Source organism: Bos indicus, chromosome 2 (genome assembly GCF_029378745.1).
Source record: "Bos indicus isolate NIAB-ARS_2022 breed Sahiwal x Tharparkar chromosome 2, NIAB-ARS_B.indTharparkar_mat_pri_1.0, whole genome shotgun sequence".
Taxonomy (NCBI): Eukaryota; Metazoa; Chordata; class Mammalia; order Artiodactyla; family Bovidae; genus Bos; species Bos indicus.
The window spans coordinates 96,670,620-96,685,422 of NC_091761.1; the positions used below are offsets into that span (position 1 = coordinate 96,670,620).

At 39.7% G+C, this 14,803-nt stretch overlaps 1 protein-coding gene across 1 annotated transcript in view; it reads left to right on the forward strand.

Moving 5' to 3' along the window:
- PTH2R (parathyroid hormone 2 receptor) overlaps positions 1-14,803 on the forward strand; it is an 88,600-nt gene that overhangs the window by 41,622 nt on the left and 32,175 nt on the right. The window contains exon 9 of the mRNA XM_019976128.2: positions 4,670-4,736. Coding sequence (XP_019831687.2) covers positions 4,670-4,736 — 67 coding nt within the window. The remainder of the gene's footprint in view (positions 1-4,669; positions 4,737-14,803) is intronic.

The window sequence follows — 14,803 nt, forward strand, 5'->3', positions numbered from 1 at the left end:
CACATTCATGGCATAATTTCATAATTGCCTGATTTGATTTCTCATGAAATTCAGCTTGTCTAAGATAAAAAGATTTTTGGGTTTCTTGAGTGTCATCTGACCTACGTATTGTGTCATGTCACAAAGTTCAGGTAGAGAGAGCAAACTGGGAGCATCTCCAAAGGCCAGGTGGGGTCCTGGTTCATGTCTCTTACACTTGAGATTTATCTTTTTCTGATCTGGACTTTCAAAGCTAGAACTCTTATTTTCTCTGTATCTTGGACATTTAGAAATAAGCAGATAAGACCCAGTTTTAGACAGTACTTTAAACTATTGAATATACAAAAAGTTTCTTCCAGTTCTAAAGTTCTAGTGAAGTGTTGACTAACGTAGGGTAAGATAACTGAGGCCTGTAGTTTGTTGTTCCGTCACTCAGTCGTGTCCGGCACCTTGCGACTGCAGCATGCCAGGCTTCTCTGTCTTTCACCATCTCCCAGAGCTTGCTCAAACTCATATCCATTGAGTTGGTGATGCCATCCAACCATCTTGTTCTTTGTTGTCCCCTTCTCCTCCTGCCTTCAATCTTTCCCAGCATCAGGGTCTTTTCCAATGAGTCAGCTCTTCACATCAATTAGGTGGCCAAAGTATTGGAGGTTCAGTTTCAGCATCAATCCTTCCAATGAATATTCAGGGTTGATTTCCTTTAGGAAATTTCCTGCAGTTTAGATTGGACAAATGACTTAAAGAGTGAATAATTTTCTCTTTCTTTTTAACTTACAAAAGCAAAAACACCTTATGAGATACTTTATTACTGTCTCCCTGCCCACTCAAAGGAGATAAGAGATGCCAGTAGGAACATTAAGGCTTGCAGTAAAAAGGACCAAGAAATGTTACACTCTGTCATTTCTGGGAAATCTGCATGGCTTTGAGGTTACTTCACTTCCTCTTCTCTTATCAGAGTGTGAGTGTTGGAGATAATACAGTATTCCAATACTGGGTCCTTCTGGGAGACAATACATTTCCTGCTCCCAGCTTGGCTGAAGGACCTACTTTCCTGTCTATGCTCTACTATTCAAGACAACTGTGTTTTATGCTCTACCATTCATAGTTACATATTTACTGACATTTATTCCTGCATTTCCTAGGGTGTTAAAATTTATTTTAAAAAATCTGAACAGAGAGTAATTTCTTGGCCATGTTGACAAACACAGTGTGAGCTGGGTCATTGAATAATTAATGATAAGCAAGAATCAACAGCATTTCCTTTAAAAAAAAAAAATCTGAAACCTCGGTTGCCTCTTATCAAAGAGCAAATTTAAAACTTTGACATTGAAAATGATCAAAGTCAAGTTTTTCTTGTTTTTAGAAGTAGCTGATTTGACCTACTTCCAGGTACGAGGATTTTGTAGAGCTGATGTTGTAGCCACGCATTCCAGGAAACAAACTCTCTCAGAAGGACAATGCAGATAGTGCAGTGGCGGGCCCAAGGCAGAGTCTCCTCTTAGCCAAGGACCCTGACCAGTCCTTGTGAAAACCTTATATACCCTGAACAAAGGGAAAGAAAGATACAGTCAGAGATAACCCGGGATTCATATGCCTTAGGCCTAGGTAGTTAACAGTGGACAATTATCAATAGGCCTGTGGTCATACCCCAATAAGCATAATAAAATTTATGATTCTATTTGGTTACACAGATAATTAGGGTATTCTTTTAGGAGACGAGAGTCTAGATATGAGCCCTGGGGCTCTTCCATCTCCGGCGGGTGGGGTTCTGGTTTTCCAGGTGGTATGTTGTTTCCATAGATACTGGACATATAGCTCAAAGTCCAGTCAGGCCCAAGATGGAGTTGTGCTTTCAAGATAAAGCCTGTTCTGTTTTCTCCGTCACTGAAATTGTGTGATTGAATTCCAGTGTGTTAGGAGACACCACAATGAAATGTCATTGTGGCAAAAAGAAAGAGGATTATAAAGGTATTACCAAATGTCAAAGCTGAAAAGAGAATTTATGAAATCCAAGAGTCTCATAGCTAGTGAATCAGTGTTCAATTTATATTTTCACAACATGTGCCACTTTCCTTACAGTAGGAAGCCTTTTTAGGGTGGTGTGATAGATGTTTTGCATGATTCCGTAACACTATCTTTTTCTTGTCTGGCTGAACAATGTGGAATATAGGTGCATGCAGATAATATTGGTCAGTGTTCAACACTGTGTAAACAAGTAACGTATGCAAGTTACTTGTGTAAACAAGTAACGTATGTTTGATGTCCATTCTGACTCAGTCTTCAAGCCCATTGATTTTGCTGATTTCAGTGTGGCTGGATCAGAATTACACTTTGGTGGAGGAGTTTGGTCGATTTAGCTATGGTACCTCCTTCCAATGAAATGCTGGGCTACTGAGCTCTCTCAATACTGACATGGAAAGAAATTAAAGTTATGCTATAAAAAGGAAAAGGCAAGTTACAGAACAGAATGTACATTGCATTTTTGTAAGATGGGGAAAATAAGATTATAGTATCTGTATGTTTATGCACAACAAAATACTGAAAGCATGCACAATAAAGTAATAAAAGATATTAACCTGTAAGCAGAAGGGCAAGGTCGGATATAGACAGGAAGATGGGGAGGGCTGAAATGTCTCAATGTCTGTCTTTTTATATAGGTTGAGTTTTGAAATGAGAATATATTCAGTTCAGTTCAGTTCAGTCGCTCAGTCATGTCCGACTCTTTGTGACCCCATGAATCGCAGCACGCCAGGCCTCCCTGTCCATCACCAACTCCTGGAGTTCACTCAGACTCACGTCCATCAAGTCAGTGATGCCATCCAGCCATCTCATCCTCTGTCATCCCCTTTTCCTCCTGCCCCCAATCCCTCCCAGTATCAGAGTCTTTTCCAATGAGTCAACTCTTCGCATGAGGTGGCCAAAGTATTGGAGTTTCAGCTTTAGCATCATTCCTTCCAAAGAAATCCCAGGGCTGATATCCTTCAGAATGGACTGAGAATGTATTGCTTACATAAAAATTAAAATTTTTGTTATTATATGTGTGCTGAAAATGTTTTACTTTCAAGAAATAGTTGAAATAGCTTTTTATTATCCATAATTTGTTAATTAATTTATTATTTTTATTTTATTTTATTTTTTATATATTTTATTTTTAACTTTACAATATTTTATTGGTTTTGCCATATATCAGAATGAATCCAATTAATTTAAAAGTAACTTCTTAATATAAGTTTATCATCTAGAATAAAAAAATTATCATTATATCACTAAAATTTCTTCATAAGATTTTATTCACTAATGCTACAATCAATGTTAGGTCTAAGGAGAGAGAAACTGAAGGCTTTATGTATCTTTAATTTTAAAAAACTGTTTAAAGTGTTATGTTAAAGTTTCAAGTGGAACTAGTTTTTCTTAACTCTGTTCCATTTATTCTAGTGTAAGACCTTTACCACAAACCAGATTGGGTGAAGTTCAACTTACTTTTAATTCAGTTAATTCAAAACATGTTTATTGGCTACCTAAATCCTGTGTATGATCTAGGCACTTATAACAGAAAACAAAAACAACAGCAATCCCTGCCTATCTAAACTTAAATTCTAGTTGGAGCGAGCAGGAAGCAGAAAATAAGTATAGCAAATAGGTAAATTATATACTGGTGGCTCAGACAGTAAAGAATTTGCTTGCAATGCAGGAGATCCAGGTTCAACTCCTGTGTCAGGAAGATCCAAGATCCTTGGAAAAGGGAATGCCAACCCACTCCAGTATTCTTGCATGGAGAATTCCATGGACAGAGGAACCTGGTGATCTACACAGTCCATAGGGTTGCAAAGAGTCAGATACGACTGAACAACTAATGCATTTTTATTAATACTATTAAAAAAACTCTTAAAAAAAGAAGTTAAAAGTCATGATGTTATGCAAATATGAAATGACTACCTGTCAGAGATTTTTTGACTCACTGATTAGTTAGCTAACCAATAAGCTTAGCTTAGTAACCAGTGAGCTAACTGGTTCAAAGGAGAAATAAAAGAATCGCATGTTTATATTTAGTACTGTGAACGCTGAAATGATTTTACAAATAAATGTAAAAACTGGTCAATATTCACAGATCACTAGTCACTTACATTTCACCAAACAGCTAATTTTCCTTTCTAGGGATAAAAATCATTTGTATTCAGTTTTCTTCTACATTCCTATTAACAGGGATCATTTGCATTATTGTTAGTTTTATGTTGCATGTCTATGGATAAGAATGTATTAATGTCAGTGTCTTATAGCCAATGGAGTAAATTCTGAAAATGGGAGGACTTTCTCTATCAACTGTTAAATTCTGTTTAACTGTTACGGCTCATTCCAGTGATAACAAAAGTAAAGAATCAATGGTACCACATTTAGAAGACTAATTTTTTGTGGCTCTGGAAACATAGCCACTTGACTCTTATTATAAAAATAATACACCACTATTTATAATACTTATCCCCAAAGGGTAGCTAATAGTATAGAGAGCAGGACTCACTACATTTTTTCCCCACCGGGAGTTTTAGGAGCTTTTTTTTTTTTTTTTTTTTTGGTCTACTTGTTTCTTAATCAAAATCCTGGGTATGGAGTTTTTGGTAAAACTTAAAATGCTACTTAATTCTTATTTGCTTTGCCAGTCTATTCATGGAAGTTCTTTTTAATGTCTCAGATGCTGGGAACTTAGTGCTGGAGACATCAAGTGGATTTACCAAGCCCCAATATTAGCTGCTATCGGGGTAAGTTTAAAAGCCTGTATAGTTTTAAAAAAAGAAAAACAAGATGGATAATTAAACTGCTGCTAAAATCCAGAGAAAATCTGTTGGTCACTTTGTTTATAAAAGTTTAGGAAACCTCACATTATATAGTAGCTGTTGAGAAAGTCTGGGTTGGGAATCCTTATTCCTTATTCCTGGATCCTTGTTCCTGGCTGACACTGAGATCCATGAAGAAAGCACATACCCTCCCTTTAATCTGCTAGCACATAGGAAAAATGCTGGGACTTCAAAATATCTATGAACTTTTGCAGGTTCAAGCAGTTGGGAGGTCCTTAAACTCTTCCTTTTTTTCAGCCATTATTTTACAATGTTCTGATCACCTGGTAATAGGTCAGGAGGAGAGGTCAAGATGGAATAGCAAGAGAACAGGAATTATCAAGAGGGAAATATGGGAGTATGATTTATTATAAAGCATTGCCTAAGGCTTTTATTTGACATACTTTCCAAAAGGAGTTAAGAGAATTCTACACTGATGTATAGCCTCTAATAGGTACTAAGAAAAAGACTAGAGTTGGCAATCATATTGCATGGGACCTTATCTGCCTGTAATATTTCAAGTGTATATTACAGTTGATTTTTATCTGAAGGTTTGTCGTTTGTTTACAGATTTTGTGTGTGTCAGTTGTGTCCGATTCTTCGTGACCCTATGAACTGTAGCCTGCCAGGCTCCTCTGTCCATGGGGATTCTCCAGGCAAGAATACTGGAGTGGGTTGCCATGCCCTCCTTCAGGGGATCTTCCCAACCCAGGGATTAAACCTGCATCTCTTACATCTCTTGCATTGACAGGCAGGTTCTTTACCCACTAAGCCACCTTACTCACATCACCAATGTGCATGAGAAGTTTATATGCTGAGTTTTCTAGATTGCAATGTGAAACAGTTAAATCAGGTGATTATGACTGAGGAAGTTAAAAGTTGTTCAGTCGTATTCGACTCTGTGACCCCATGGACTGTAGCCCACCAGGCTCCTCTGTCCAAGGGATTTTACAAGTGAGAATGTTGCAGAAACCAATAATCAAGAAACCAAGCACTACACTTGGAGAGTTGGAGAACACATGTCTATTATGCCATTGGACCCAAAGGAGAGTTAACACTCTAAGCTCTGAGCCCCGAACAAAGGGGTTACAGAGTTTTTATGGACACACTATAGTGGGCAACACTAGCTGTTAATAGGCTGATTCAAACTAAGGGGTTTCGAGCGTGGGAACAGCAGTCAAGATGGGGAGGGGAATGCCTGACCTTTACACGGACAGGCATGATTAAGCAGGTTTACAGGGGCTGGGCATTTGCAAACAGTAGGACAAGGGTGAGTGAGATAAGCTCCAGTTCCTAGTATTGTAAGTTCCCACTTTCTGAGACTATGTGACTTATGTGATCCAGACTTTGCAAGGAGCAAGCTGAGTTACAGAGGCAGAAGGAGCAGGAGGTTATGTAAAATGTTAACTTTTCCTCTTCAAGAATACTGGAGTTGGTTGCCATTCCCTTCTCTAAGGGATCTTCCTGACCAGGGATCAAACCTGTGTCTCCTGCCACTGTCTCCTGCATTGGCAGGTGGATTCTTTACCACCAGCGCCACCTGGGAAGCCCCTAGGTGATCACAGAGATTCTGGAAGATTCATCATTGGTGAAAGGGAACCAGAAATGATGGTAAAGTCAATAAATTCTGAAAGAGCCTTGAGTGGGATGTCATTTTCATCTTCTAGAACTAAAATTATACAAATAAAAAATTCTTAAATCTTTTTCCCATATTAGAACATCCGTTTAATTTCAAAAATCAGATTTTTTCTATTCACCTGAAGCTACCTTTTTGTTTCTTTATTACAATTCAGGGTTATCTCAATTCCTTTTAAGGTTTCCTCATTTTATGGTAGAAACAGCCTGTATGGGAAGAGATGCTCCTAGAGCCCAGGTCTTAGCTCCTGGAGTTCAGTGCTCCTTCCTCTGAGCTCTTCTGAAGCCTGAAAAATGATGCTAATAATAACAACATACATAGCCAAGAGCTTACCACCACTGGGCACTGTTTTATACACTTTATTTACATTGATCACATTGATTACATTGATCTAATCCTACCAATAACTCTAAATGAGGAAACTGCCCAAGGTCGCTCAGCTAGTAAGTGGTGGAGCTCGGATTTGAACATCAGGGCCAGCGTCCCTACCTAGTGAGCTCCGTACACTTATGATAAAAGCCAGCATTCTTGATAGTTCAGAGAAGACCCTGTCATTGATGCTCTCCATCTAAATTAGTTCACCTGTTATAACCCGAGGGCTTACCTGGTGGCTCAGTGGTAAAGAATCTGCCTACAATGTAGGAGACCTGGGTTCAATCCCTGGGTTGGGAAGATCCTCTGGAGGAGGGCATGGCAACCCACTCCAGTACTCTTGCCTGGAGAATCCCGTGGACAGAGGAGCCTGGCAGGCTGCAGTCTATAGGGTTGTACAGAGTTGGACGTGACTGAAGCGATTTAGCAGCAGCAGTATTATATCCCACAGAGCCTGGTGAGGTTTTTCCTCTTCAAGATCATCATCTAGTATAATGCTTTGGATTATTTGTTGAATGCCTTTCTTGCCCACTAAACTGCAAGGTTTGTGTGAATAAGAACCATATTTTTCTCTATGTCTATATTCTAACGTCCAGCAATCTGCCTGAAATGGAGTGGCCGCTCCATAAACACTTGCTGAAAAAATAAAACTTGTGTACAAAGTAAATAATCTGCAGAAACAGTAAGAAGTAAGAAGTGAAATAAGAGCACAAAGCCAGTATAATTGCAGAACTTTTGAGTTCATTTCACACAATCTTTTTATTTTCTTAAAAAGGAAACTAAAGTCCGCACACAAAAGGTCACACAGCCCATGTGACAAAACCAAGACTATAACCTGCATTTTTGGACCATGTTTTTTTTCACTTACATTTCCAAAGCATGTGAAATTTTTTTTCTCAAAATTATTGGGAAATAGTCTTTTTGTTTTTATGGCTGCATTTATAGTTTTTTATATGTTAAATTCAGGATAAAATTTTGTTTTTTAGTCTTGCATTGCACATAGTATGAATGAGAATTTATAGTTTCTGACTTAAAGTTATATCAAGAGAATTGAATTTTAGAGATAATTACAGGCTTAAGTACAAGTTTGGAAGAAACCACTTGATTTTGGACTCATGAAATCTAAAACTGTCGTTATTCAGTTGCTCAGTTGTGTCCAACTCTTTGTGACCCCATGGACTGCAGCATGCCAGGCTTCCCTGTCCTTCACCATCTCCCAGAGTTTGCTCAAACTCTTGTCCATTGAGTCGGTGATGTAATCCAACCATCTCATCCTTTGTCATCCCCTTCTTCTCCTGCCTTCAATCTTTCCCAGAATCAGGGTCTTTTCTAATAAGTCAGCTCTTCACATCAGGTGGCTAAAGTGGAGCTTCAGCTTCAGCACCACTTCTTCCAAAGAATACTCAGGACTGATTTCCTTTAGGATTGGTTGGATTGATCTCCTTGCAGTCCAAGGGACACTCAAGAGTCTTCTCCAACACCACAGTTCAAAAGCATCAGTTCTTTGGTGCTCAGCCTTCTTTGTGGTCCAACTTTCACATTTGTACATGCCTACTGAAAAAACCATAGTTTGACTAGATAGACCTTTGTTGGCAAAGTAATGTCTCTGCTTTTTAATATGCTGTCTAGGTTTGTCATAGCTTTTCTTCCAAGGATGAAAGTTCTAAAACTGTAGCACTGTGGTTTTCTGTGTTTTGTTCATTTGTGGTACAATTATGTTTGAAAGTAGTAATTTTCGTTCTGAAATAAATGTCTCTAATAACTAATTATTCACTTGCAGCATCTTGATGTTGACTCAAAGACGATTTAAAAAATTTTCTACATAGCATTAAAATATGAGAGGAATATTTTCTAATCAACAGCAGGACTTGGAGCATTGTCTTGGCGCCTGGCCTCCCAGAGCAGTCTTAGAAGGAACAGGATGCTTGGCCTGCAGGGCAGGAGAAGCCACAGGTGGGGCAGCACCATCTAGAAGTGGTCAAGGTGAAGTTGGCAGATGTGATAAATCCTGACCCAGCAGGGCACCGCCTCCCAATACATGAGGACCTACATTGTCCCTGGTGTCAACCAGGAGAGAGTCTGTAATAGCTGAAAGGAAACAAAACCACCGACAAATACAAATTGCAAACTGAGCAGACTTGCTCTTGAGCATTTACAAGTTGTTGTTGAAGATGCCAGTAATATGGGGTGGAGAGAGGTTTGGTCCTCATCATATCTTGAATTTATAGGTTCAGTTCAGTTCAGTTCAGTTGCTCAGTCGTGTCCAACTCTTTGCAACCCCATGAATCGCAGCACGCCAGGCCTCCCTGTCCATCACCAACTCCCGGAGTTCACCCAGACTCATGTCCATCGAGTCAGTGATGCCATCCAGCCATCTCATCCTCTGTCGTCCCCTTCTCCTCCTGCCCCCAATCCCTCCCAGCATCAGAGTCTTGTCCAATGAGTCAACTCTTCACATGAGGTAGCCAAAGTACTGGAGTTTCAGCTTTAGCATCAGTCCCTCCAAAGAAATCCCAGGGCCGATCTCCTTCAGAATGGACTGGTTGGATCTCCTTGCAGTCCAAGGGACTCTCAAGAGTCTTCTCCAACACCACAGTTCAAAAGCATCAATTCTTCGGCGCTCAGCCTTCTTCACAGTCCAACTCTCACATCCATACATGACCACAGGAAAAACCATAGCCTTGACTAGATGAACCTTTGTTGGCAAAGTAATGTCTCTGCTTTTGAATATGCTATCTAGTTTGGTCATAACTTTCTTTCCAAGGAGTAAGTGTCTTTTAATTTCATGGCTGCAGTCACCATCTGCAGTGATTTTGGAGCTGAAAAAAATAAAGTCTGACACTGTTTCCACTGTTTCCCCATCTATTTCCCATGAAGTGATGGGAAGGGAAAAGGAAAACAGAAACTCTTTGGTATTTGTTTTTACTTGTTTCCTTCAACCTGTGTTAGTTGACTTCATCCCTTCATCCTCATATTCATCATCCTCTAATATGTGATCAAAAGGTCTTTTGAGTCCTTGCTCAATTTCATTTTAACAAAAAGTCTTTTCTTTTGTCCCTTGACTGAGTTAAATGTCTTCAGTTCAGTTCAGTTCAGTTCAGTCTCTCAGTCATGTCTGACTCTTTGCGACCCCATGAGTTGCAGCATGCCAGGCCTCCCTGTCCATCACCAACTCCCAGAGTTTACCCAAACTCATGTCCATTGAGTGCATGATGCCATCCAGACATCTCATCCTCTGTCGTCCCCTTCTCCTCCTGCCCCCAATCCCTCCCAGCATCAGAGTCTTTTCCAATGAGTCAACTCTTCGCATGAGGTGGCCAAAGTATTGGAGTTTCAGCTTCAGCATCAGTCCTTCTAATGAACACCCAGGACTGATCTCCGTTAAGATGGACTGGTTGGATCTACTTTCTATTTATTTGATGAATGAATATTTTAGGGTCTTTTTTGCTTCAGGTTTTATCACAAAACCTTTTCTTCCTTAACCCTCCAACAGCTTTGAGACTGGGATTTTCACTATTCTTAGTTTGAGTCCAAGAGCAGTTATGTAACTATTAATAGCTTAGGTTTATACATTTACCAGTTCTAGCTGTTGCTTAGAAACTGTTGTTACTTTGCCAACAAAGGTCCGTCTAGTCAAGGCTATGGTTTTTCCTGTGGTCATGTATGGATGTGAGAGTTGGACTGTGAAGAAGGCAGAGCACCGAAGAATTGATGCTTTTGAACTGTGGTGTTGGAGAAGACTCTTGAGAGTCCCTTGGACTGCAAGGAGATCCAACCAGTCCATTCTGAAGGAGATCGGCCCTGGGATTTCTTTGGAGGGACTGATGCTAAAGCTGAAACTCCAGTACTTTGGCCACCTCATGTGAAGAGTTGACTCATTGGAAAAGACTCTGATGCTGGGAGGGATTGGGGGCAGGAGGAAAAGGGGATGACAGAGGATGAGATGGTTGGATGGCATCACCGACTCAATGGACATGAGTTTGAGTGAACTCCAGGAGTTGCTGATGGACAGGGAGGCCTGGCGTGCTGTGATTCACGGGGGTCACAAAGAGTTGGACACGACTGAGCGACTGAACTGAACTGAACTGATACATTTATAAAGTGCTGACTGCTGCTCCTGCTGCTAAGTCGCTTCAGTTGTGTCTGACTCTGTGTGACGCCATAGACGGCAGCCAACCAGGCTCATCCGTCCCTGGGATTCTCCAGGCAAGAACACTGGAGTGGGTTGCCATTTCCTTCTCCAATGCATGAAAGTGAAAAGTGAAAGTGAAGCTGCTCAGTCGTGGCCGACTCTTAGCGACCCCATGGACTGCAGCCTACCAGGCTCCTCCGTCCATGGGATTTTCCAGGCAAGAGTACTCAAATTCAGGCAATACATTATAGTTACAGAGCCCACAGACTTCTGTTCGTGCTAATTGAATCTAAGCTCAGCCAGTGTTTACCAGATTGAGAGCACATACCCTGGTACATAGAGGACTGATTAAGTAGTACATGCAATATTATTAAGTAATGTTGGATCATGTATTAAGAATATTGGTCCTTCTCCAACTCTTCTGAACGTATCTCAGAGACAGTCTCATTTTGGTACTGGTCTTTAATACTCTTCTATTATGTGTGATATCTTCCTTTGGGGGATAGAGGTGGGGGACAGACAACCCAGTCTACATAAAATTTCACATGACTTGTTCCCATTGTATTTATTTTTACAGTTGCCACTTGCTTATAGCAGCTTCTACTGGATTTCCATTTATGGTAATGATATGAAATGTAAATGTTTAAACTTTAATAAAAGTAGATTGAAGAAGGGTATCAAGTAAATGATAGTGGATGAATAACACTGATATAGCAAAATCATGGTGGTGGCACTCTAAGCCACTTGGAAAATGCTGAACTAGACAAATTCCCTTGACAAATTTGAAGTGGCTGCAAAAGACATGACAAGTGTAATCAGTAGTTGTGGAAGACTAGCTATGTTTCATGTGATCAGGAATTTTAAAAATATAAAAGGACAGGTCATGTTTTCTGTGGCTGGCTGGATGGGTCCATTTGTGGAAAATGCAGGAGAGTAGACTGAAAGTGGAGAGATGTTGATTCGTGATTGGCCTTGTATTCTGTGCTAAAAGGACACTGGAATTTTCCTTAAAATTGTGATGAGACTTTGGAAGATATTAAGCAGGTTAGTGATCAGATTAGATTTGGGCTTTGACCTAACGGGGATGGTGTCTAGGCACAGGATGCTCCTAACCCTGGAGATAACTGCAGAGGAAGTCTGCTCACTGCAGGCTCCCTCCATAAAGAAGGATGGGCTGAGTCAAGCAACCTCAGTATTCTTCCCACGTTCACTCATCATATGCTTTAGTCCATCACCTCCAGGGCTGGAGAGAGTAAAGGGGGTGGGGAGAGCAGAAGTGCACATCAGTTGAGCTGCCTCCTCTGGAAGGAAAGATCAAGAACAGGGGTTAAATGAACTAGTCTGGAGGCATGGACATCTGTTTAAGAGAACTATTAACTATTCACTTTTAAGTACATAATTCTATCTAATTAACTCTCACATCAATTACGATATTTTGAAGGTGTTCAGATTTCTCTGTGAGAGGTCATTTTCTTCATGTAGGTTTCCAAAGAAAGATACAAGCATTAAAGAATTATGTTAAAATTGGAACAACCGTAAACAGTGTTAAACTAGGGTGGGCAGCAAAGGGACATCAGTGCTTCAGTAGCTGGTGACCATGAGCAGGGTGACAGCAATCTAAGGCTTTTTCTTCTTCTGATAGGAGTCAGTCCCATCTCTTCCATGCACATAAATCCATTCCTTTGGAGGCATCACAAACTCTCAAAATATTTTTCTGTACAATGTTTTGCTTCATCTTAGCAGAACCAAAATGTAAATGCAATAAGAACTATTTATTTTTAAAGAACCAAGAAAAGGTAAGTGTCATTGATAAAAATTATTACTGATTTAGTTACTATTTAATAATACATCTTTTATACTTGGGAGCTTCCCCGGTGGCTCAGTGGTAAAGAATCTGCCTGCCAATACTGGAGACACAGGAAATGCAGGTTCAGTCTCTGGGTCTGAAAGATCTCCTCGAATAGGAAATGGCAAACCGCAGCAGTATTCTTGCCTGGAAAATCCCATGGACAGAAGAACCTGTGGACTATAGTCCATGGAATTGCAAAGAGTCAGATATGACTGAGCACACATGCAATACAGCTTTTATACTTATCGGGTATAAATTTCTTTGAGTTACTTTTCTTATGGTATGTACATCTAAGTAATGTGGGAAGGGTGAAGTAGAAAATCCAAAATTCAGTCTGAAAGCAACCCAAAACTTTTATTAAAGAGACTGAAATGCAAAATCAGGGCCAGTCATTTGCTGAGATACTAGAATTTATGTACTTGTTTTTCTACAAGCAGTAGTTTATTTCCTGGTAACACCCCCAAAATAATCCATAAAATTAAAAAATGTACATGTTGGAAAGCATTTTGGGGATCTCTTGCCTGATAATAATCTGTCAACACTATTTCAGAGATTTTGATCTTTAAATAATCCTACAGAAAATTGATAACTGTGAGAGCATATAGTTTGGTTTATATATGTTGATGGATTTTAGGAAATTACAGGGCAACAGTTCCTTCCTTCCTTCCTTCTGTCCCTCTCTCTCCCCTCTTCTCCCCTCTTTCTTTCTGTTATTGGTATATTTGCTTGTTTTTAGATGTCTGTCATGGATTACAGCACCATTGTGTACCCAAGCTAAGGACTAATCTCTGGTCAACAAGTAGTTTGTGATGTTTGTCATGGGCTTGCTCATCCTATGAGTAATGATCTAATTTGAATGACTAAGTAGTGGCTCTTGAAGAGACTGCATGCTATTTAGAGTGCATTAAATGGAGAGGTTCCAGACTTTCATTTTTTTTTATACATGTTTTGTTCATGTACCTGTCAAAGGATATTTCAGGGAATGCCAGCAAATGGAATAAGATGGTCCTTTTACTAATTCCTTTAAGAAAAATTTTACAGTGATGAGTTAAAAAAAATAATACCCAGTGCACTTTATGAAATATGAAAAGAAGGGGACAAGCAGAGTACAAGCACCTCAGCTGCTGTTGAGTCAGTGATTCATTTCCGCCCAGTGGTTATTAAAGAAAGCTCAGTGATGAAGAACAAGAGGGGAGGGTGAGAGGAATGACTGATAAGGAAGGAATTTAAAGTAAAGTGAATGGAATTTAATTTCTAATCTTTGATGGAGTTGCAAATACAAAATTGTTTTTTTTTTCCTAGAGGAAAGTCTGCTCCATAATCCCTTTCCTCTTCCAAATAAGTCAAATATAGAACTTCAAGTGAAATTAAAGCTCAAGCATTTACCCATAAGTTACAAATTGAATTCCAACTGATAAGAATTGAGTTAAATACTTTATCATCATGCCTGTTATAATCAAATGATAATAATTGATAAAGATTAAGGAGTTTACTATCTATCATTAAATGTTCAATATTTAGAACTGATGTACATGTAAACAAAGCAGACACATTTCCTATGTTCATGATACTGAAAAAGAAACCAATATATGGGATGAGATGTGATGTGTTCAGAGGATCTCTGAGGATAGCTAGTACATAGCATCCCTCTTTGCTGCTCAGATTCCAAACAAGTCGAGATATAAAACAAAGGAGGAGAGAGAGAACCAAAGCAAAATCCTTAGAGCTGCTGGAGTCTGGGGTGATCTTCCATCTCTCCGTGCAGTGGGCCTGTTGAAGAAGCCCGCAATTAGGCAGCATCTGCCCACTCAGGCACAGGATGTTGAGATGCTGAGATGCTGCAGAGCAAGTCTGCTCACTGCAAGCTGCCAAAGTAAAGAAGGATGAGTTGAATTAAACAGATTTAGTATTCTTCCTGCATTCACTCATCAAATACTTTAGTCCATCTTCTCCAGGGATGGAGACAGTAAGGTGGAGTGGGGAGAACAGAAGTGCACATCATT